Here is a 22,269-nt window from a genome sequence, read left to right as displayed (position 1 = left end):
TGCTGGCAAAACATCAAGGAAAATTCCCATCTCTCAACAAAAAACAGTCCTATCAATTGACCTCACTATCATATGTCTCTGGTAAAAATCCTCAGCAAGTGAAAGGTGCCAACTTGCCTATGAAAGATGTAAGTGTTTTTGTTACATGGAAAACGGGAAGCAAATTTGACAATTGAAAATTATTGAGGGAACGTATCTGATACAAAACGGATCCCGATGTTAGCTGAAAATCACCCTGTGTGAACTTTCTCGTCAACTATTCCTTAATAAAAGAGTTTCCTGTATCGTTTTTGTTTTTAATACGCTGATATATAAAGGAATACAAGATTTAAAAATTCTAATAAAAAAGCACATCAAAGAATATGTCAAATATATAAAAATAAATACACAGCAATTAATCCAATAAAAAAAGGATATATTTAGGTTTATGAATTGCTTGCGTCCAAAAGCTAGTTAGAATGTGAAACTTTGTCGTGGCACGGCAATTAAGTTGCTTCACACATTAGTGTTGCCGACCAAGTCCCTGCACACACCAGTGGCCCTTTCCAATCATATATCATAATACTGCCTCTGTTTCAACTGTAACATTGCTTCAAGAGACTCAGCTCGTTATCAGAGAGAGCCAGAAAAAAGAAGGGAATTCTCACAGAAAGCAGACAAGGTTCTTAAATCACCGCAATAAAATCTCTAAACAGTCCCTGCTATCATCTTTATAATGCCGGGGACTGTGCAAGTTGACTGGGTATTTTTCTTAAATTTCCATACCCACTTTCTCTGTACAATAAATTATTCTTTAATTAAATTTAAAAGGGGTGATTTAAGTAATCAAGATTTAGATTTACTTTTTAGATATTACTAGTTCGAGTCTTCACAAATTTTAAAATCATTGAAGCCTTACATGATCGTTAATTTTTAAGGATCCATGAGATTAGTTAAGGTACGCGCAAAACTAAATACCCATATTAATAAAAAAAAATATATAAAATAATTATTTTTTAGTATTGAATCGAAGGACAAAAAAAAGTCTCGATTGATATATATATTAATCAAAGGATACTCTTTGCCATAAAAAATTACAGTAAGGTCGTTTTTTTATGATACAAAATATTGAAATCAAACGAGGAAATCACAATCAAAGTGTGAAAAAACTATAATATGTTGCAAGACAACGTCCAGCAAACCCCAGCTAATATAGAGAGAGTTTCGTTAATATTGGCGCTCCTCCCTTTGCTCATCACACGTAAAGTCCACGCAGCTGGGAGCCTTAGACTGAGTGGACATCTTGATATCTGGTGGACTCTATATGCTCCAAGCTCAATCAGCTAGTTCTTAGCCCAGCTGGCTATATATACCCTGATATGTGGGCCTTGATCTCTGTATTAGATTCATGGGCCTTAGGTCCAACATGGGTCCATCGCACTAGTTCAAAACAAGTTTGTAAACAAAGCCTTCCAGTAGAGAATGGTAAATTGACATGGAAAAAAATCCTTTTTAATATTGATTTTCACTCGAGGTTTATAAATTCGTTCCTTTTTTGAGAATGCGCTGAGAGTTTATAAATCCAAAATGGCATCAAGGAAAGAAAGGGGAGAAGCAATTCATATTATTATTATTATTATTATTATTATTATATAAAAATAATGGAATGCTGTATCACTTTGATTTTTTAGTTTTTCATGGAAATTGTTTTGCACTTTTCTAAATTATTGTTGTTACTATTATTATTATTATTTTCTTTTGAGATTTTATGACACGAAGTTATTTTTTAAATAAATATATAAATGATTATTTTCAGTTTGATTTGATTTTTATAAAATAAAAATAATTAAATCGATTTTTTTTAAAAAAACCCAAAACTGTTCAAACCGACCAGTTTCGGTTCGATTTAGGTTTTTAGGACAAAAATCGGTTCAAACCAGTTTGACTCGATTTTTTCGATTTTGACTTGATTTTTTCCCGCTTGGCTAGGTTTTTCCATCTTGACTTGGCTTTTTTGATTTGGCTTGGTTTTATCGGTTTAGGATTGGTTTTTTTTCCTGTTTGGCTCAATTTTTTTTTTTTTTTTTTGAAGTTGGGTTCAGTTTTTTCAGTTTCAGGTTTAAAAAATCAAAATCAAACCAAACTGGTTGATTTTTTTAAAATTTTAATCAGTTTAATCGATTTTTTTTCATGGTTTGATTTTTTCAATTATTTTTATTTAATTTTTTTTAGTTTAATTAATTTTTGATTTTTTAACTTATCCCTGGAAAAATATACTTGGAGTGATACACGTGCGCGAACCCACTATCCGCGTGGATGGATAATGAGATCGTTACGTGACAACTGCTCCTCTCCTCTCTTTTTTTTTCTTATTAAGGTATGGCTGACATGATGTGACAGATGGTTGTAGAAATCGACAACGCACCACTGATAATGCCCCCTAAGAAATAGTACTGTTATAACCTCTTCTAACACGTTTCCTTTATTTATTATTATTATTATTTTTTATGATTCGCCATTTCTTATGCGGAGAGTTCCTCAATAAATAATCTGATAAACGACTTCACGTTCACAATTGCAAGTGAAAATAGGATAAAAAAATAACCGGTTCTGAGAATTAGAAGAGAAATAACATGAGTGCCCGTTGATTAAAATATTAGATAAATAAGATAGGCTTTGTGAAGGTAGTTTTGGTATATGATAAAACAGTATTCTTTTTAAGACCTTTTCTTTTTAGTTTGCAAGGGTGTTTGCTTGCGAGGAATATTTCTTCATGTTTGATGAAGTCTTGAAAAAAATTAGTTAATTTAAAACAACTTACAATTAACCTAAATGCTTTTCAGATTTTAGGAAATGACTCATGTCTTTTATAAGCATAGTTAAATCCAGAACAATATTTGGATCATAGAAGAAGGCTAGACCATGTTATTTTTTTTTTAAATAAAATAATATTTCGTTGAATTTTTATTTTAGAAAAAATCAATGAATTGAGGTGTTAATTTTGATTGGGTCAAATTTAGTTAACTGAGTTAATCATTCAATTAGAGTTTATTAATTGAGTTAATTGAATTTTTTTTAATTATTTTTTTTAATGTGAATTTGTCTAAACTCTAAATCAATTGGGTCTCAATTCCAAATTAACCCACATGTCAATCTAGTTTTACAATTATATTTATAGTTATAAAACATTTTACAAGGATTATATGCTCATTTGATTTAATTAGAATTCATATCAATAAACAGATTAAAAAACACTATAAAATTATAACAAGTTAATCTTTAATTGAGACCTGGATCAATAAACTAGTCATAGAAGACTTTTTTTTATGCTTCAATAAATGATTTTCAGTTAAATATAAGGTTAATTTTATGAAACAAATGCTCATAAAACTATTTTTATTGTCATAATTGATAAAAACCAGTTAAAGGCCTGTTCTTAATTGGTCAAAACACAGGTAAAATCATTTCCGGGACCGTTTCTAACGCAAATCCCATGTCAACCCAAAACCCTTGTCCACGTACACCTATTAAAATCCAATAACACGTTGACACGTATTCTATACGCGTGGATATAACCAATCACAGCAAAGTCGGTGACGCGGTCGGGGAACCTACCATCTAAGTTGTGTGTTTAGCTATATCCACACACACAAACACCCTAGAAATATCGAACGCAGATCGAGAGGGGAGAGAAATAGAAGGAGAGCGAAGGAAAAAATCTCGGCGGAGAGAGAGAGAGAGAGTAGAACTCGCCTGTAACCTCGTGCTACGTTTTTTTGCTCTAACGCTTCCGGCTGCCGGATCTCCCTGTTGTAACCATGGTAATTAGTAATTTTGTAATAATTATTTTTTAAAAAGATTAATCTATATTTATAGAGTTGTGGGTTTCTGATCTGCATTTTATTTAATTATCTTACGTGATCGTATTTAAAATGATGGTTAATTGAGCCGATCTGATCTCCAAAAGTTCCTCTTTTGTTATGATTTTTAATTTTGTGTGGTAAATAATTCCTTGAAAAATTAGAATTATGTGTGTAGATTACATGCATGAATGGGTTGCTTTATTGTGATTATTAATTTGTTGTTTTTTTAGACTACATCAAGGCGTCTTGCTGATAGGAAAGTCGATAGATTTGACAAGAAGGTTACAAAGAGAGGAGCTGTGGGCGAAACAAGCACCAGAAAGGGAAAGGATTATCCTGTTGGTCCTCTTCTCCTTGGATTCTTCATCTTTGTTGTCATTGGATCATGTAAGCCTCATGAGTTTTCATTTATTCTTTTTAGGCACGCTCGCTTGTGATTTTCTCTCAACAAATCTTGGAGTCCTGAAAATTTAATTCGGGGATTAAATAATCTTGCTCTGTTTATAATTCGCTGAAGATTGCTGTTATGGTGAATTGGATATTATCGGATCCATATTGCTTTCGGATTATCTAAATGTAGTTGTCAGACATGGCAGCATTGTGCTTTCGAATTGAATTTGGAGTTTGGAGATTGCCCCTGAAAGTCATAAATAATGGAATTGATTTGCATTGAAATTGTCATTTTACAATTGAAGGGTTAATGTCCTTTCCAGCATTTGCATTGATTTGTGATCAAACAAAAGCTTGAGAATTATCATGTCTTCTCCTTCCATTCATGTTATTTACGTTGCTTTGGTTGGATCAGGGATTCAAATGGCAGTGTGTGCTTGCATGTGTCTGTCTCGAGGAACCCAAAAACTTTTTGTTGTCATTGATCAGGTTTTCTTTCTTGTTTGTAACAGCTCTATTCCAGATAATCAGGACAGCTACAAGTGGAGGCATGGCCTAAGCCGTTACTGATTTTGGGAGAGCAGCAGCGGATGGATGTTTCGTTTACTTTTCCTATTAGCGTGTAGGGGAGAGAGAGAGAGGAATACTTTTACTAGATCAACGGATCCTCAGTAGTGTGTACTGAAGAACTCCAATGTTTGAAAACAAACTGCGCATTACCATGAATGCTTAATTCAATTGTTCATTTTAATTTCCATTGTTCTTCCATTGAAGCTGTTATAGAGACGTTTCTTGGGCTTTGTGATGCAGATGGATAAAGGGCTAGGGTTCGGGCTAGGTGAAAAGGGCTCGAGAAACCCTAGCCATAATTAATTTTCCAAAAGTACTCTGAGTTTTATCGAAGCTCTTGAATAATGCAGAACCCAAATATAACGTGAATAATACTAAAAGAATTTTAAACTAGAAAAAAAACATCACTTGGCCAATACCAGGAATGGTGTCTATTTAGCCCAATCGAGAAATTATGCACGATACCTAAATCTCTTGCATCTGGCCACAACAATCATGCTGTTAGCCTTTGCGAGAAAGACCACCCCAATGCCATTATTTTTCAGCGAATTCACTAGAACCGATACTTATTGTCTCGGAAACCTACAATTGTAGTTTGGACAAGGTCTCCAATGCCATTGCTCACTGTATTTGTTTTGCGGTCATCAAAGCTGGAAGGTGAAGGCGGCCAACTTTTGATCAAGCGTGGCTGGATGTCGACCCTTCTTGACTACGACGCGGTCGCCATGAAAGTTCGATTGAGGTAGTCTCCTCCAATCAGGAATCGCATGGACTGGAAATTTTGATTTGGCGAAATAACGAGTTTTCCTCGGACGATGTTCTTTTCCGCAGCTATGAAAAACGTGGCTGCTGCAAGGCCGCCCTTCCTTGTTAATTCCCAAGCCAGACCATGGAATAGTCTCTCATTTATCTTCAAAATCCATTCCGTGCGTCTCTTGCCGAAATGAGCTCCGAAAGCATCGTGTTAGAAGAAGCAAGCACATATTTAGGATGTTTTGATTAGTTCTTCTCCGCAAATATCTTCGTTGTAGAAGATATGAATCACAAGATCATTGCTCCACAGAACTTCTAAATCCTCTTTACAAGTTACTTCAAGCATCTTCAATTTCCCTTCGCTTTGATGGTAAGCTATCCGCCGCCCATTTTGTGTATCAATCAAAATTAAATATTTTTCTCAACTGATTTTAAAGATGTATTTTCACAAACATATACATAGAAAGATTAAATTTTATTGGATACTGGTCTCAAGATCTGTATCTAAAAACATTACAAAACAAAAACAAAAAAAATTACTAGCATCTTCAATAATAATAATAATAATAATAATAAAGCAACTGTTATTGACAGCAATCAATAGAATAGTCAGTCAACCAGCACGTTGGGTCTTCAATTATTAACATTAACATTAAAAAATAAAACAAAAAAAATTAAAAAAGGAGGGCTCTGCTGTACCCCTCCTCACATTACACTATTCATTAAAATAATATTTTTTAATTTATATTTTTTTATTTTACATTTCAATATTAATTTTATTAGGGTTCAAGTTTTTTTTTTTTTCAATGAAATTATTCTAAACTCATGATTCGAATTGTAATTTAATGGATTAACTCTACTGACTCGAGTTTTTTTTTTTCTTAGTTAACCTTTCTTTTCAATTTTATCCTTGAAATGTTGATTGATTAAAAATTAAACTTGTATGATTTATTCCGGTTTATTTTTTATAAGATTATTTTAATTTCATAACTTGGATAAAGGTTTTGATAAATTAATCTTAGTTGACCCGGGTGATTTTTTATTATTTTTTTAATTTTATTTTTTAACACTGAATTGATTGAGAATTGTGATTTATAATTTATTTTGATTAGTTTTCTATAGAGTAATCTCGGTCTTATAACCACAGGTTATTTTTTTAGGTTATTTTTTTTTTTCAGTCTCTTCCTTCAACATCAAGTTTATTAGGAATCAAATCTTAATATTTATTTTTGATTTACTTTCTATAAGATTATCATGATTTTATGACTTGACATATAGATTAACAGATTAACCTATATTGATCTAAATTGATCCAATATATTTTTATTTTAATATATATATATATATATATAATACTATGCAAAAAATACATAAAAAAATTTGATTGACAGTTAACATAATATTTATTAAGTTAAGACTAACGAAACAAATTCGCTCTCCAAGAAAGTAAACACTATTATTGCCATAAATTCAATTAACATTTCACGCAAAGGTTTTTCTTTCTTTTTTTGTTGATATTTTTGTCACTCAAAAATATAAAAATAATAAGAATTCGTGGACAGCTGAGATCACATTTTGATATATTTTTCAATGGATAAGATGCTATCAGATATAAGATTTGTGTTAATGTTTTATATGGTTACTAGATGGTTACATCAATTTTCAACCGTTGGATTTCATTTGAATGGTCGCAGAGATGCCCCGTCAAAAGACAACACTTTGTATGTCACGTACTATGTTCTCATCTAATCTTTTCTTACAGCCGAAAAAAACAATCAGACGATCGAGAGGGAGGGAGAAAAAAAAAACACAAAAGAAGGCAGGGGCAATAAACTATCTCGCCGAAGAAGGAGAGAGGTAGGAGTCGCTGTAACTTCGTGACCATTTCCGGCCATGGCATCTCCTTGGCTGTTGTGATAATGGTAAAAGGTATTCATTTTTATACTTTGAGAGTTGTGGGTTCGTAGTCTGCTTAAATAGCTTATGCGATCGGATTTAGAACCAGAAGCATGATAGATAGTTGAACCGATCTAAGCTGAATTTTTTTTATGTTATGTTATGATTTCTGCTGTCATTTTTTATGATAGACTAACTGCTCAATTAGTTTTTGTTATTTGAATGAGTCAATGATTGCTGAATAATAATAGTAATTCATTTGTTCAGAATCTGTACAAAGGAGTAGTGGATAGCTGAACTTTGTTGAATCTGAAATCAGCCTTGGTGTTATTATTTTGTTAAAAATTAAAGAAGGAAGGAGAGATAGCATAAATGGAATGCAACAAAGATGAGGCCACTAGAGCCAAAGAGATTGCTGAGAAGAAGTTATTTGCGAAAGACATGGCAGGGGCAAAGAAATTTGCTTTGAAGGCCCAGAACTTGTATCCTGGACTTGAAGGCATTCCTCAGATGTTAGCCACACTTGATGTGTATATTGCTGCTGAGAACAAAATAAATGGGGAAGCAGATTGGTATGGGATACTTGGTGCAGATCCGCAAGCAGATGACGAGACGGTGCGGAAACATTATAGGAAACTGGCTCTTATGCTTCATCCTGATAAAAACAAGTCTATTGGAGCGGATGGTGCATTTAAATGTATATCCGAGGCATGGAGTTTATTGTCTGATAAAACCAAGAGGGTGGCGTATGACCAGAGAAGAAATGGCAAAGTATTTCAAAAGGGCTCTTCTGCTGCTGGTAGTTCATCAGCAAAACCAGGGTCCAATGGGTCTTACAATTTCACTAAATCGAGTGTGAAGACGCACAAAAGTAGTCCTCGAACTGGGCATTCTTCAACTCCTGCTTCATCTTATAAGACAAAACCCAATACCTTTTGGACTGTTTGTCATGGATGCAAGATGCAATATGAGTATCTCAGAGTCTATCTTAATCATAAGCTCCTTTGTCCTAATTGCCATGAGCCATTTTTAGCCATTGAAATGCCACCCCCACCTTCACATGCGTCTAGGTCAGCCGCACCATGGAGTTCTTTTCAGCAGCAGCAGCAGCAGCAGCACTCAAAACCATCAAGCTGCCACTAGCAGACACACATCAAATTCTGGAAGGAGTAGTGTCAACTCTTCAAATGTGGGAGCAGGGGGATCCAATGGCCCTGATTCAAATAATCAGGCCAACTTTCAGTGGGGCCCTTCCTCTAGAGCTGGTGGTGCTTCAACTGCCACTCAACCTGCAAGTGTGGTCCAGCAGGCTCATGAAAAGGTGAGGAGAGAGCGTGAGGAAGCACAGGCAACTACAAAAAGAGAGGAGGCCCTGAAGCGAAAGAATCATGCCTCAAAGAAGACCTCCAATGCATCTTCTAGTGTGTATTCTAATGCTGCAAAGAGAAGAAGAGGCATGGATGATGTTGGCCATGGCAACAATGGAAATCTGTCTGCAAATCAGATGGGTGTAGGATTTGGTGGAGCTGGCACTGGCCGCACTGCTAATGTATCTGGATTTAGGCAGGGAAGTTCTGAAAACAGGGTGAATGGAATCACTAAGCCCTATGGCATGAGGGATGTCTCCCAGTCTGAAATCCAAACCTTACTAACGGAGAAGGCAAAGACAGACATTCAAAAGAAAATAAATGAATGGAAGTCAGCTAAAGTAGTTAAATCTGCAGCCAAAGAGGGAGCGGGGAGTGAGAAAGGAATTGATCAGGGGGGAATTTCTTTGTCAAACCCTGACATACCTAACCGAAACAAGTCAGTTGAGTCGATGGGTATGGAAAATGGAGCTGATGGCATCAAAACTTCTTCCATCACTTCTGGCGGGAAAACAGATGCTGAAACTTTGGAGACAATGTCAATAAATGTCCCAGATCCTGATTTTCATGATTTTGACAAGGACCGAACTGAAAGATGTTTTGAGGAAAACCAGGTATGGGCTGCATATGATGCTGATGATGGGATGCCTCGATATTATGCTATGATCCACAATGTAATTTCTTTGAATCCATTCAAAATGCGGATCAGTTGGCTTAATTCAAAAACTAATAGTGAACTGGGTCCGCTAAACTGGGTTGGTTCTGGCTTCTCAAAAACTTGCGGTGACTTCAGAGTGGGCAGATATGAGATTTATAACTCGCTCAATTCCTTTTCACACAAGGTTAGGTGGACAAAAGGAACACGTGGGGTGATTCACATATATCCCAGAAAAGGAGATGTATGGGCTCTCTATCGGAATTGGTCCCCAGAGTGGAACGAGCTGACAGCAGATGAGGTGATACACAAGTATGACATGGTGGAAGTACTTGAAGACTACAGTGAAGAACGAGGTGTAACTGTTACTCCCTTGGTAAAAGTTGCTGGTTTCAAGACAGTGTTTCACCAGCATTTGGACCCCAAGGAAGTCAGGAGGATCCCAAGGGAAGAGATGTTTAGATTTTCTCACCATGTTCCCTCATACTTGCTTATGGGTCAAGAAGGTCCGAATGCTCCGAAAGGTTGTCGGGAGCTGGACCCAGCGGCTACTCCACCAGAACTTCTTCAGGTTGTGGTAGATGTCAAGGAAGAAGAGATTGTGGAGAATGGGGGGAATCAAAGGGCGAGCCAAGAAAAAAATCTCGCTGGAGAGGGAAAGAGTCAATCACCTGTAACTTTGTGACTATTTCTGGCAACCGGATGTTGGTCACTGTTGTAATCATGGTAATTTATATTTTCGTAATATATATATATATATATATATCTTTTGAATTTATGTTTTGAGAGTTCTGGGTTTTTGGTCTCTGTATTTTGTTTAATATCTTATTCATTTGGATTTAGAACAGGAAAATGATAGATGATCAACCTGACCTGATCTGCAAAATTTATTTTTCATGCTATGATTTTGCTGTCATTTTTTTTTATGGTATGCACATGATAGACTAATTGGTCAATTCTTTTGCTATTAAATTTTTTTGAATTAATAATAGCTGTATAATTCATTTTATTTTAGTAAGGTTAGAATTTGATCATTTCATCCTTACATCACTAGTGATGTTATGCTTATTGCATTTTTTAGTATGACGAGGTTATGACAAATGTTGAGGATTGATTTGTGTTTTTGTGATTACTGCTGTATGTTCAGAACACATCAGGGCATCTTGCTGCTAGGAAAATTGATAGATTTGAGAAGAACTTTACCAAGAGAGGAGCTGTGCCCGAAACAACCATGAAAAAGGGAAAGGACTATACTGTTGGTCCTGTTCTCCTTGGATTTTTCATCTTTGTTGTCATTGGATCATGTAAGCCTCATTTCATTTAACCTCCTTTTAGTCGTGTGTCTAAGTTTTCTCTCAACAAATCTTGCTGTCCTGAAATTTTAATTTGTGAAATAATTTTAAATTAATCTAATTAAACTTGCTCAATTTAAACTTGCTGAAGTTTGTTGTTATGATGATTGGATATCAATTCCATATTTTTGTATTACTTCAATGTAGTTGTCAAACATAGCAGCATGGTGCTATAGTTGAATTTGGATCTTGAAAATCATAAATATGGAATTTCGCCACTTTTAGATTGCAATTGTCATCTTACAATTTTCCATTCCTGAAAATAGGGAAATGCCCTTTCCAGTGTGGGTTAATGCATTTGTTTGTGGTCGAACTAACATGATCTCCTTCTGTTCATGTTAATATTCTTCATTATCACTTGTATTGTTGCTTTGGTTGGATCAGGATTTTTTTTTACTTCTACAAATTAAGTAGAGTGATATAATTTGGTTATTGTGTGCCTGCATGTTTCTGTTGCGAGGAACCAAAATCTTTTTTCCTAGTCATTGATCAGGTTTTCTTTGTTGTTCTTAACAGCTCTATCCCAGATAATCAGGACAGCTACAAGCGAAGGCAAGGCATGAACTGTCACTGATCTGGTAGATGGCGGCAGCGGATGGTTGGTTGTTTCGGTTCCCATTCCTAGTAGCATGTAGGAGAGATGAAGAATTCATTTACTAGATCAATGTTTATCTTTGTATTGAACTATAATGTTTGACAAAAAAACTGCGCCTCGCCATGACTGCTTAATGAAATTGACCATTTTAGTTTTGCATGTTTCCGTGTTTCTATTGAAGCTGCTTTATAGAACTGGCTTTGGTTTTACCTTTCTTGGGCTTGGGGTCACTCCTCTAGCCACCACAGTCAGGCTCGAGTGGACTTCGTCGGAGGGATCAACCCTCGGCGTGGTTTTTCTGTGAACTCGCTAGAAATGATATTACTGATGATAACTATTATGTCAGCATCCAGCAATTGCATTTTGGACAACTGGTTGTTACTTTGTTCCTGACGGTCATCAAAGTTGGAATATGGATCACATTGAACGGAATGTCCAAAAGTTGGCGTGGATGTCCAACATTCAGTCCAGTCCAGTGAGACAGAATGTCCGCCATTCATGACTCTTGACCTGTCCAAATGAAGCTCGGTGAAGCCACCTGCAGTTTTCCTAGTGAGGCTCATATCGAGAATCCCAAGGAGACCTACAAAATTTCTTATCCGTGGAATATGTATCTTTTTATTTGCATTTTAGTATGTTTGGAAGTATAGTTGAGGTTGGTTTTTACTTTTAAAATATTTTTTTATTTTTTTTAAATTATTTTTTATATCATGATTTAAAAATATAAAAAATATATTAATTTAAAAATTAAGATAAACTATACTATAGGCACGCTTTTAAACACCTTTCTTACGGTAATTGGCTTTTTAGTAGGCTCACTTTTAAACACCTTTCTTACGGTAGTTGCTTTGTGCCTCAAAAACCTTGTAGCATCTTCAATGTAATTCTTGAGGTGAAAACTGATAATACGACAGGCTATGTAAATTAGCTATGCTTCTGCTAGCTCTAAAATAATCCTCCAGGCACATCACATTAGATGGCAGGTCATTTGCAGGAAATTAAGCTCCCATCAGGCATTTCAATGGCATTTCTTGCTCGTGAAAAGCTTCAATTACTTCTCTCACTCTGTCTGCATCGTGCAGACAAATAGCTCATGCAAATGTTACTCCATAGAAATTAATCAGATGGCAATTCTCAGCATAAACTATCATTATTAGCTTGGGATTGGAGAAGAACTACTCATTTTTTGTATGATGTTTGTTTGCCGAAAAAAATTTTTTTTTTAGAAAATAAATTTTAAAAAAATAAATTATTTTTCAATGTTTGGTAGTGTAATAAAAAATAAGTTAAAAAACACTTTACAGTATTTGGTTATGTCATATGGAAATTAAGTTGAAAAATAACTTATTAATATTTTATTTTTTTCAAGTTTATTAAAATAATGAGTAACAAATCTTACAAATTAAAATATTAAATGAAAATAAAATTAAAAATAAATATAATTTTATAAATTATCTCAAATAAAATAAATAATAATTAAAATAATAGAAATCAAATCTAAAAATAAAAAAATATAAAAAAAATTAAAATAATAATAATAATAATTTCATAAATTATTTCAAATAAATAAATAACAATCAAAAGAATGAGTAACAAATTTGATAAATAAAAAATTTTAATTAAGAAAAACAAAAAAAAAAACAAATAATAATTATAAAAATAAAAACCAAAATTAGTATAAAAATTAAATTCTAAAAAATAAAATTCAAAAAAAATATTTAAAATATATATATATATATATATATATATATTAATAAAAAATTTAAAGATTAAATTTGATATAATCAGTAAATAATATAATATTTTTAAATTTTTTTATAATTTTCATAAAGTATATTTTTCGTTCAAAATAAAAAAAATTTTTTTTTTTAAATCAAACTAAATTTTTTTTATCAAAAAATATTTTTTATTAACCAACTTTTTTAATAATAAAAAAACATAAAAATTTAAAAAATTAGTTCAAAAAACAAACACGTTACTTTAAATCGAAATGGAAATCTGAACCAGCGGAATTCAATTTTAAACGATAGTCTTTTCAATTCGAAGTTATTTGTCAACATGTTTGTACATGAAAAGATGTCATTGATACACCTCTCAGGTATCATCTACTTCATTAAAACAATAACAAAAAGCTTGCAGCCATAAAATCCAATTCCCCTTCAACATGCAAGTGCTGCCACGACAAGCAAAGAGGCTAGGCTGTAGCAGTCAAGCACGGGTTGAAGGCAGTGCCACATGCAATCCATTGCCGCTTTCTCCCACGTGGCACCAAACAACCAGGAACCTTGAGCCATTCCCTGCTGACCACATTGTAAGTAACTAGTCTGTTCATTTGTCTTGATCTTAATGACAGCATGAGTAAACCTGAGTTGCCCAGGCAAGTCATCCTAACGTGCTTTCCATAGAAATCTAAGCACCATATGTTTGGCATTCTGTCAACCTCCTTCCACAAGAGTGTCATCTTCTGCAGCTCCCATATGCACACGCAAGTGGCTGCATTCTTCGTTAGCAAGCCAACAAGTATGATCCGCCCCTCACACTGTGCAAGCGTGTGGTCACTCAGATGGTGCGGGGCTGGTATAATGGATTGCTTCCAAACCCCAGTTACCATATTGTAGGACACAATCCCTTCCGGATCCGAGCGCATGAAATAAAGCGTGCCTCCGAGGGAAACTGCTTGTGACCGGAAGTTCAGTGATAGGGGTAGCTTTATGCAAGAGGGCATGCTTCCTGGTCGGGTCCAAGAATTCTTCAGCGAGTCGTAAACTTCATGCTCTCCATCACAGCACACCCACAAGATCTTGTAGCCCCCACTGGCTGCATTGCTGTTCAAAGTCATGCCCACAGCGACACGGGACCAGACCTTCACTGACCTCGGTGGCAGCTCTCTAAAAGATTGAGTCAGAGGGTTGCAGACATAGAAGTTCCTGTGACCGATATCAAGAAAGCACACAAGACCTCCTGCTGAAGCAACTGGCAAGACTATTGTCTTTGTGGGCAGATAAGATATGGTTGGGTGATGCCATTTCTTCAAAGAAGGGTCATACATGGCTCCAGAATTCACATTTTCATGAGCGATGGTGTAAAACCAGGGGTTGGATTGTGGAACTTGGGCACAATGCTGAGAGAAACTTTGAGAGTCAAGGAAGGAGTTCCATTTTTGACAAACTGAGCGGAAGCGGAAAAATGTAGTGATTGGAAGTCTAGCAATAACAGCTTCAAACAGATCTTCAGGGAATTCTTTCCAAATTTCTTGTTGCATAACCTCAGTTGAACTGGTAGTTCCCAGTGATTTTCCTCGATTCCGCTCCTTGCGAGGTTTCTTGGAGGGTGGAGGCTTGCACGGTTCCAGCATCTTGAAACTTCCAGATTTTCCAGCCGCCATCACAAGACTACAGTAATCATCTGCTGAGCCATCATCAAGATTGAGGAAGCACCATCTGTAAATGAGCTACGAAATTCATATTCAGTGAACAGAGTACCAGGTGCTACTAATGCACACGCCCAAAATAATTCAGCATAAAAATCATTACCAAAATATAAACAGATGTCAGGTTCGAACAAAATATAAGCACGGAGAGGCTGAAAATACAAATGGGGCTTAAACATGCAATAGATAGAATACCTGTAAAGCAAATTTCAAATAACCTACAAAGATAATCATGTTCAAACTAAAGCCTGTGAGTTTAGTCCAGATGAAAGTTGCAGATTTTTATGTTTCAAATACCTAAAAGATGGTTGAGGTAACAGATTTAGACACAACACTGCTTCGAGATCTTGATCTCTCTAACTCAAGAAGTTCCAAAATAAACACCAAGCACATTATTTTATAATTTCACCCAGAGATTTCTTCACTTTCTGCTATCCATGTTGACCAAACAAGTTAGAGCACAGGGGTAAACTTGAAGAGTATCAACCAAATAAACAACCACTATATATATCTCATTAACAGGTAAAAGAGAATCCAAAGCATACATATGTATATTTCTATATTTTCATTTCTTCAGGAAGTTTTTAGGCATGGTTACTTTTTTTTGTTTTAGACAGCAGAGGTTGGCATTGCATGCATATATACTATCTAACCAAGGTGCTGCATATAATATATATGCATACTGTAGATATTGCTCTCGTTGCATGCATATCAACAAGCAGCATAAGTTAGCAACATTCAAGAGTATAAGCATTACTGGCTGATGACATCATTATATGAAAACATCAGACAATAACAAAAATATACAGAAGGAAGCTATTGGTGAGGGAAAGGAAGTTGATTCCACATGACAATGCAAGGTAGGAACATTCCTGCCACTGTTATTTACGAGGAAAGATACTAATCATATGGAGACTTATGTAGGAAATATAAGAGGAATGGAACATAGGAAAAGGAAATTTCAACGAAGCATCAACTAAAAATGATGGGGACAAGCAACATAAGAAATATCATGAGGATGGTATGAGGATCAACTAGGGAAAACAATAGAAGAAGAGTTTGCACGAAAATCTAGCATATCCCATGATTATTACAAGGAAGATCCCAACATGAATTCACTGGATCAATTCTTAACTGGCTAAAGAAACAAAAAAATAAAAAACAGGTGTGAATCAACAAATTTTACAAAAAATAAAAGGAAGGAAAAGAACAGGAAAAATCACACACATCGAAATGGATTATATGCAGTTGTTGTGACCTGCTTGGCAGCACCCCCCTCCCCTCCCATAAATAAAAAACCAGGTTCAAGCATTAAGAACTAATGAAGATGGTGCTAGAAATTAGAAACTAAACCTTTTAAAATGTGGCTAGAGATTAGAAACTAAACCTTCTAAACCGGCCAGTTTACAAATTTCATTAGTACTTTAGTAGCATCCCAGAAGTTACAGGCCAGAGGAGTCCAAAGAAGATTAAAATGGATTTAGACTAATAATCTCAGCCAGCTATTATCTGCAAGATCCTCGGCTTATCTCAAATCAATTTCCCTACTTTCAGCCTTATGCTACACTCAACTCCTCTCCTGGCCTTCAACCGTGGCTGTGGTATACACCAGCCAGATCTAAACAACATCATATAAGCTTACCTTGTCAACGACAATATCAACCCAGGAAGTCAGAATACTGACAGTGATATGGCTAACATGTATTGACATGATAGTACAAGTAATATTGTCATTTGTTTGCACAAAGGAAAGCAAATTAGATTAATCAGGATTTCCTTTGGGAAGGCATTACTGTCCTGAAACTCGATGCCTTTCACTGCAGGCCAGAAAGAAAAGGCCGTCAATCAGATATGTTTCGAACTCTACCCAGATTAGGAGCTTGTACAGCAAAAATTTGAGAATTTTAGCATGATCTGGCTGCTCTTTAGACACTGATCCCTGGTGGTTGCAAGACCAATGCTGTTGCCATAGCACCAGGAAAATTGCTAACCCCAATCCCAACATGTAATAATAATAACACAGATCCTCACAAGCAATGAATCTCAGCTCCCAAGAATCACTTCCACATAACCAACATGTGCATGTTCAGTGCAAATCCTAAACGTGCAACAGGATGGCAAAAGCACTTTTAATCAATTGATGCAGGAGATGCTACTCTCCTGGGGCAAGCATCCATATTTCAGATCCTATCATCTCAGCTTTAATGACTTTGTTACACAAATACCAAACCAAAATGAACATGTCACAATCCAATCCCAAGAGTAAATATGGAAAATCCAAACATCTCTTCACATGCAGCGAGTAAGAGGAAGAAGAAAATTCTTAGCAGCAAAAGGGAAACAAAGTTTTCTGTGACTGTTACCTATAACAGGACCTCGTTTGCAATCATATCCAGACACATATTTTAAACAAATAAAAGGGAAACAAAATTCTTCCATCATATCGTTTTCGTAGGAGAAACATGAACATGTGGGGTGATTAGGCTAAATTCTTAAACCGATCCCAAAAAAAGGCACAATTTATGAATGATTTCCAGACCCATAGAGAATCTAGTGAAAGACTCAATACCTGAGATCCTCCTATATTTGTAATCCACCACAGCTCAATGAATGAATACTATAAATATCACATAAGAAAGAATCGTTTCTATTTTCTCAAACAACAGATTTAAAAACTTTCCTAAAACAGCAAACAGTAAAAATGAATAGAAAAATAAAAACCTCAGAAGGAAAATAACTGCGAGAGCTTGGGACTGGCTGTACCAAAATTAAACAATCGGACAGCCTAAGAGAAGAGATTTTTTTTAAAAAAAAAAATAAATATCCTTAGTTATCGAAAACATGGTAAGAAGTTTTTAAAAAACGAAACAAGACAACGTTAGAGTCAAATTTCCAAAAAGAAAAAAAAATCACATTGCGTAGAAAAACACGGCAAAAAGAGAAATCCTGGAAAAGTAACTTTAACTTACCAAACTCGCAACACATAAAATTTGATAAAAAAAACCTAATGATAAATATTATTATTAATAAAGTAACCTTAAAACAGAGAAAATAAAAAGGAAGCAGGAAACCTAAGTAACAAATGAAGTGAATTTTGAAAATAAGTACGAAATGTGAGGTCACAGTGAAAACGGAGCGGGTAGAGAGGAAGAAATAAGAATCGAGAAATGAAAGAGATCTAAAGAGAGACCTGTTGTTGTTGCCGTTGTTGCCGTTGTTGTGATTTTGTTGTTGTTGGTTATGAAAGTGAAAGGGTTGAAGAGAATCAAAAGGAGGAAGAGGAGAGCCGTAGAGATTCAAAAGGTCTTGAAGCTGACCAATGAATTGCCTAAGCATGGCCAGCTCTTCTTCCATGCCACGGCGGACTCGGCCACCACCAACACCCACACCGATACCAACACCCACACACACACCCTGTGTCTCTCTCTCTTTTTCGCTCAGCTCACTTCTCTGCAGTGTTTATGATGCTCTTTCCTTGGTTAGCCACTGGGCTTTCTACACGTCAGAAACTGAACTGGCCCATTTTATAATCGATTGAATTTTTTTTTGTTTGCAGTGTAGTGTAATTATTTCCAACCCCGCACGGCCGCACACACCTTTGTCCTCCGGGGTGTTTGGCAGCAAATCTTTTCAAACGTGTTTTTACTTGAAAAAACATTAATAAGAGTGTTTCTCCTAGCTTCTGTTTTTGTATTTATTACGATTTTTTACAGCACAAAATATAAAAATTATGTTTTTACTATATATTTTTTATTTTTAGCAGCGGCTTCATTACTAAAAGTAAAACAGAAGTTTGTAGAAACACATTCTAAATACCTGTTTATTTTTGTAAGAATTAAATTTTTTTTATTTGAAATTAATATTTTTATATTTTTTTTTACGGGTTATGAAATTTTTTAAAAAAATAATATTGTTTTAATGTATTTTTAAATAAAAAACACTTTATAAAATAATCATCTCTACATTGTCAAAATAAATCCATGATTTAAAAAAAAAAAAATTAATGTTTTAATATTAAAATTTTAAAAATATATATTTAATATAATTTTAAATAAAAAAATATATTAAAAAACACTATAAATCACAATCTCATAAACCCAAATATCATGTAATGTTAAAAAGAACAACAACAACAACACCCTTGATGTTTTAATCTTTGGTACCTGGATTCGGTTGGTGGTCACTGCCGGGGTTCAGCTTTTGATGTAGAAAATATTGATATTCTTTCTTGCTGTTTTACTAACAATAGTTGTTCTAAACTATGCTTTTCTATATATGAATTCATCCATATTTCATTTCTACTATTTTAGTTTGAATTTTCTAATTTTACTCTTATAGTTTTAAAAATGCTTTCAATTTTCACTGGCAAGTAAATCAACAAAAAAAAAAAAAACAATTTTGTTCCTATTTTATATATATTTTTTACTCTCAAACCCTGATAAATGTTGTAATCTCTAATAAAAATAGTTTTTAAGAACCTCAAAAATAAGATTCAAAAAGTAGGTTATTTAATGGTTTGGAGTAAAATAGGAATTTTTAGGAAACTAGAAGGATAGCTCAAGAACTAGATGGGTGGCCCTGATAAGTTTTATTTGTTATCCACAGCGGCTTTATATTTCCTAGCGTAGTGTAAGGTGGTCTTTTAAAAAAAAAAAATAAGTTTTTACCATAATAAAAGCGACTATTAATTTTTTAAAAGTTTTAAAGATTATTTTACAAGAAAATGTCTCACCCACTACCACTACCAGAGACAGACTTCACAGCCCCTGTCGAGCCAAAAGCCAAAACTAAAAACGTGAAAGTAGTGAATAGGCTCTTAGGTTTATGGATTTCCTCATCAAAACAGTAGAGGGCATTAGAATAAAAGGGACAGGTCATCATGTTTGAGTGCATGATTCCCTCCACGAAGGGGAATGTTTAGTTGGGCCAGTCTTCCACGTGTGTTCAGTGTGAACGCAGGCCTGTTCTGGTCGCTGGTCAAGAAGACCAAACCCGAAAACTTTTTTGAACCAAAGCTTTTTTTCTTCCTGGCAAGAGGAAAATCAACGGCTGAGGTCATGCTTCTTCTCTCTTTATTTTACTTTCTTCGTTCCACGCACACCGAATGACTGTCCCACCACTTTTTATCCCATTTTATCCTGATTTTGTTAGAATTACGGAAGTACCTACTCGATGCCCTCCTTTTTTTATTATTATTTTTTTTTCCATTTAGATTTCACACATCCACTGATTATCGTTGTTAAACTGACTTTATTGACTGATTCGAAAAAATTATAACTCAAGGGTGTTCCTGGCACCATTGGTTAAAAAAAAAAGAGTCTCGAGCCGGAAGGCCTAGGTCGCCTGGGTCGAGCCTGGGTGAACTGGGTGCTACCTTAGACGCAGCTCAGGCAAGTGCAGGAAGACCTCGACGCTTTTGGTTTATTATTATTATTTTTTTCTACGACCGGTGTGATTTTTCTACATTATTTGAGTACTCCCTGCACGGAATAAATTTTACAACACAATTCAATAAATTATTATTATATATAAAAGAGATCAGTGTTTTACTGTGGACTGCACAGTGCAGTCCATAGTAAAACACATGCAGTCCACAGTAAAACACTGATCCCTACTGTCTTCTTCTTCTTCTTCTTTTTTTTTTTTTTTTTTTTGCTCCTTTTTTTAAGTCTTTTTTCATTATTCTTTTTTTAAATGAGCTGTCTTTTTTTTTCGTTTTTTTTTTTTTTTTACTTTTTGCCTTTTCGTTTTGTAATGGATACTCAAACTTTTATAATGCATAAAACCCAGATTTTTTTTTCTGGTTTCATAGGTTAACCAAATTAATTATGGGTTAACCCGTCAATTTTTTTTTTCTATGCAGTTATCAAACTTTCATTACACGAATCCCTGGTTTGACGGGTTAATTTGGTTTGAGGGTTAACCCAATTAATTCAGATTTTTTTTTTTTTACTTTAAACACTGATCCCTACTGTCTTCTTCTTCTTCTTCTTCTTTTTTTTTTTTTTTTTTTTGCTCCTTTTTTTTAAGTCTTTTTTTTCATTATTTTTTTTTAATTGAGCTGTCTTTTTTTTTCGTTTTTTTTTTTTTTTACTTTTTGCCTTTTCGTTTTTTGTTCTTTGTTTTTGTTTAATGGATATTTTTAAAAAAAAATTTGTTAATATTAAATTTTTTTATATCTCAAACTTTTATAACATGCATTCCGGGTTTAACCGGTTAACCCAGATTTTTTTTTCTGGTTTCATAGGTTAACCAAATTAATTATGGGTTAACCCGTCAATTTTTTTTTCTATGCAGTTATCAAACTTTCATTACACGAATCCCTGGTTTGACGGGTTAATTTGGTTTGAGGGTTAACCCAATAATTCAGATTTTTTTTTTTTACTTTTGCTTTTCTTTTTCTTCATTTTTTCTTTGTTTTTTTTAATGGATATTTTAAAAATAAAAAATTAATGTTAAATTTTTTTATCGAACTCAGATTTTTCTTTTCTGGTTTTTCTTTTTAATTAATTTTTTTATTTCCACAGTAAAACACCGATTCTTTAGGCATTTTTTTTTTAAGTTGTCTTAGTTTTTTTAGCTGTTTTTTTTTTATGTTTTTTGGGATTTTTTTTTGCTTCTTCCTTTGTTTCTTTTTTTTAACAAAATTTTTTTGTTTAGTTTAGTTTATTAATATTTTTTTTATTTAATTGTCAGACTTTCATGACACGTTTACCGGATTTAACGGATTAACTTGGTTTGACAAGTTAAAATATAATTTTTTTTTGCTTTTTATTCTTTTTAATTAATTTTTTTCGTTTAGTTTAGTTTGTTAATGTTAAATTTCTTTCTATTTAGTTATTAGACTTTCATGACACATATACCGAGTTTCACGGGTTAACCTGGTTTCACAGGTGAACCCAGTTGATTCTGGGTTGACCCGTCAATTTTTTATTATTATTATTTTCATAAATGTTTTTTTTTTAATTTAGTTTGTTAATGTTAAATTTTTTTTTTATTTAGTTATCAGACTTTCATGACACAGATCCTGGGTTTAACGGGTTAGCATGGTTTGACGAGTTAACCTAGATTTTTTTTTCTTTTTTAATTAATTTTTCGTTACCAGATATTCATGACACGGATTAAACGAGTTAACCTGAATTTTTTTTTAATTATTTTTTTCGTTTCGTTTAGTTTGTTAATGTTAAATTTCATTCTATTTAGTATTTTTTTCTTCTTAGAGGTTTTTTTTCTTTTATTTTTTCTTTTTAATTAATTTTATTTAATTAATTTAGTTTATTAATATTAAATTTTTTTTTTAAAGTAGTTTTTGGCTGATGCCTTTAGTTTTTTTTTTTTTTTTTTATGCCTTTGACTGTGGACTGCACAGTGAAAAGGCTGATGCCTTTTTTTTTTAATTAATTTTTTTTGTTTAATTTA

The 22,269-nt window shown here is 34.0% G+C and overlaps 2 protein-coding genes and 1 pseudogene across 5 annotated transcripts; 2 read left to right on the top strand and 1 right to left on the bottom strand.

Moving 5' to 3' along the window:
- The first annotated feature begins 3,625 nt into the window (after positions 1–3,625).
- On the top strand, positions 3,626–4,989 carry LOC118061703 (uncharacterized). The gene is made up of 3 exons (XM_035075241.2): positions 3,626–3,800; positions 4,073–4,229; positions 4,745–4,989. Exons 1-3 carry the CDS (start codon positions 3,798–3,800, stop codon positions 4,789–4,791), a joined length of 207 nt encoding a protein of 68 aa, XP_034931132.1. The 5' UTR covers positions 3,626–3,797; the 3' UTR covers positions 4,792–4,989.
- A 2,318-nt stretch (positions 4,990–7,307) lies between these two features.
- On the top strand, positions 7,308–11,579 carry LOC118060938 (uncharacterized; annotated as a pseudogene).
- Positions 11,580–13,432: 1,853 nt separating this feature from the next.
- On the bottom strand, positions 13,433–18,436 carry LOC118060948 (F-box only protein 6). Of its 4 annotated transcripts, none has more exons than XM_035074273.2 (2): positions 18,041–18,436; positions 13,433–14,860 (listed from the first exon to the last, which is right to left on the bottom strand). In XM_035074273.2, exons 1-2 carry the CDS (start codon positions 18,202–18,204, stop codon positions 13,615–13,617), a joined length of 1,410 nt encoding a protein of 469 aa, XP_034930164.1. In that variant the 5' UTR covers positions 18,205–18,436; the 3' UTR covers positions 13,433–13,614. The 4 variants fall into 4 exon arrangements, with proteins under 4 accessions (XP_034930164.1, XP_034930189.1, XP_034930198.1 ...); XM_035074298.2 differs by lacking the exon at positions 18,041–18,436 and adding an exon at positions 17,572–17,957; XM_035074307.2 differs by lacking the exon at positions 18,041–18,436 and adding an exon at positions 17,420–17,553.
- Between the last annotated feature and the right edge of the window lie 3,833 nt (positions 18,437–22,269).

The sequence above is a fragment of the Populus alba genome, chromosome 1 (genome assembly GCF_005239225.2).
Source record: "Populus alba chromosome 1, ASM523922v2, whole genome shotgun sequence".
Classification (NCBI taxonomy): domain Eukaryota; kingdom Viridiplantae; phylum Streptophyta; class Magnoliopsida; order Malpighiales; family Salicaceae; genus Populus; species Populus alba.
The sequence above is the reverse complement of the archived record's forward strand: the minus strand, read 5'-3'. Positions and strand labels throughout refer to the sequence as shown.

Coding starts and splice junctions, on each gene's coding strand:
- LOC118061703 (XM_035075241.2), top strand. Junction 4,230..4,744: donor CTTTGTTGTCATTGGATCAT/GTAAGCCTCATG, acceptor TGTTTGTAACAG/CTCTATTCCAGATAATCAGG.
- LOC118060948 (XM_035074273.2), bottom strand. CDS start 18,204: ATGGAAGAAGAGCTGGCCATGCTTAGGCAATTCATTGGTCAGCTTCAA. Junction 14,861..18,040: donor AACAACGGCAACAACAACAG/GTCTCTCTTTAG, acceptor GCTCATTTACAG/ATGGTGCTTCCTCAATCTTG.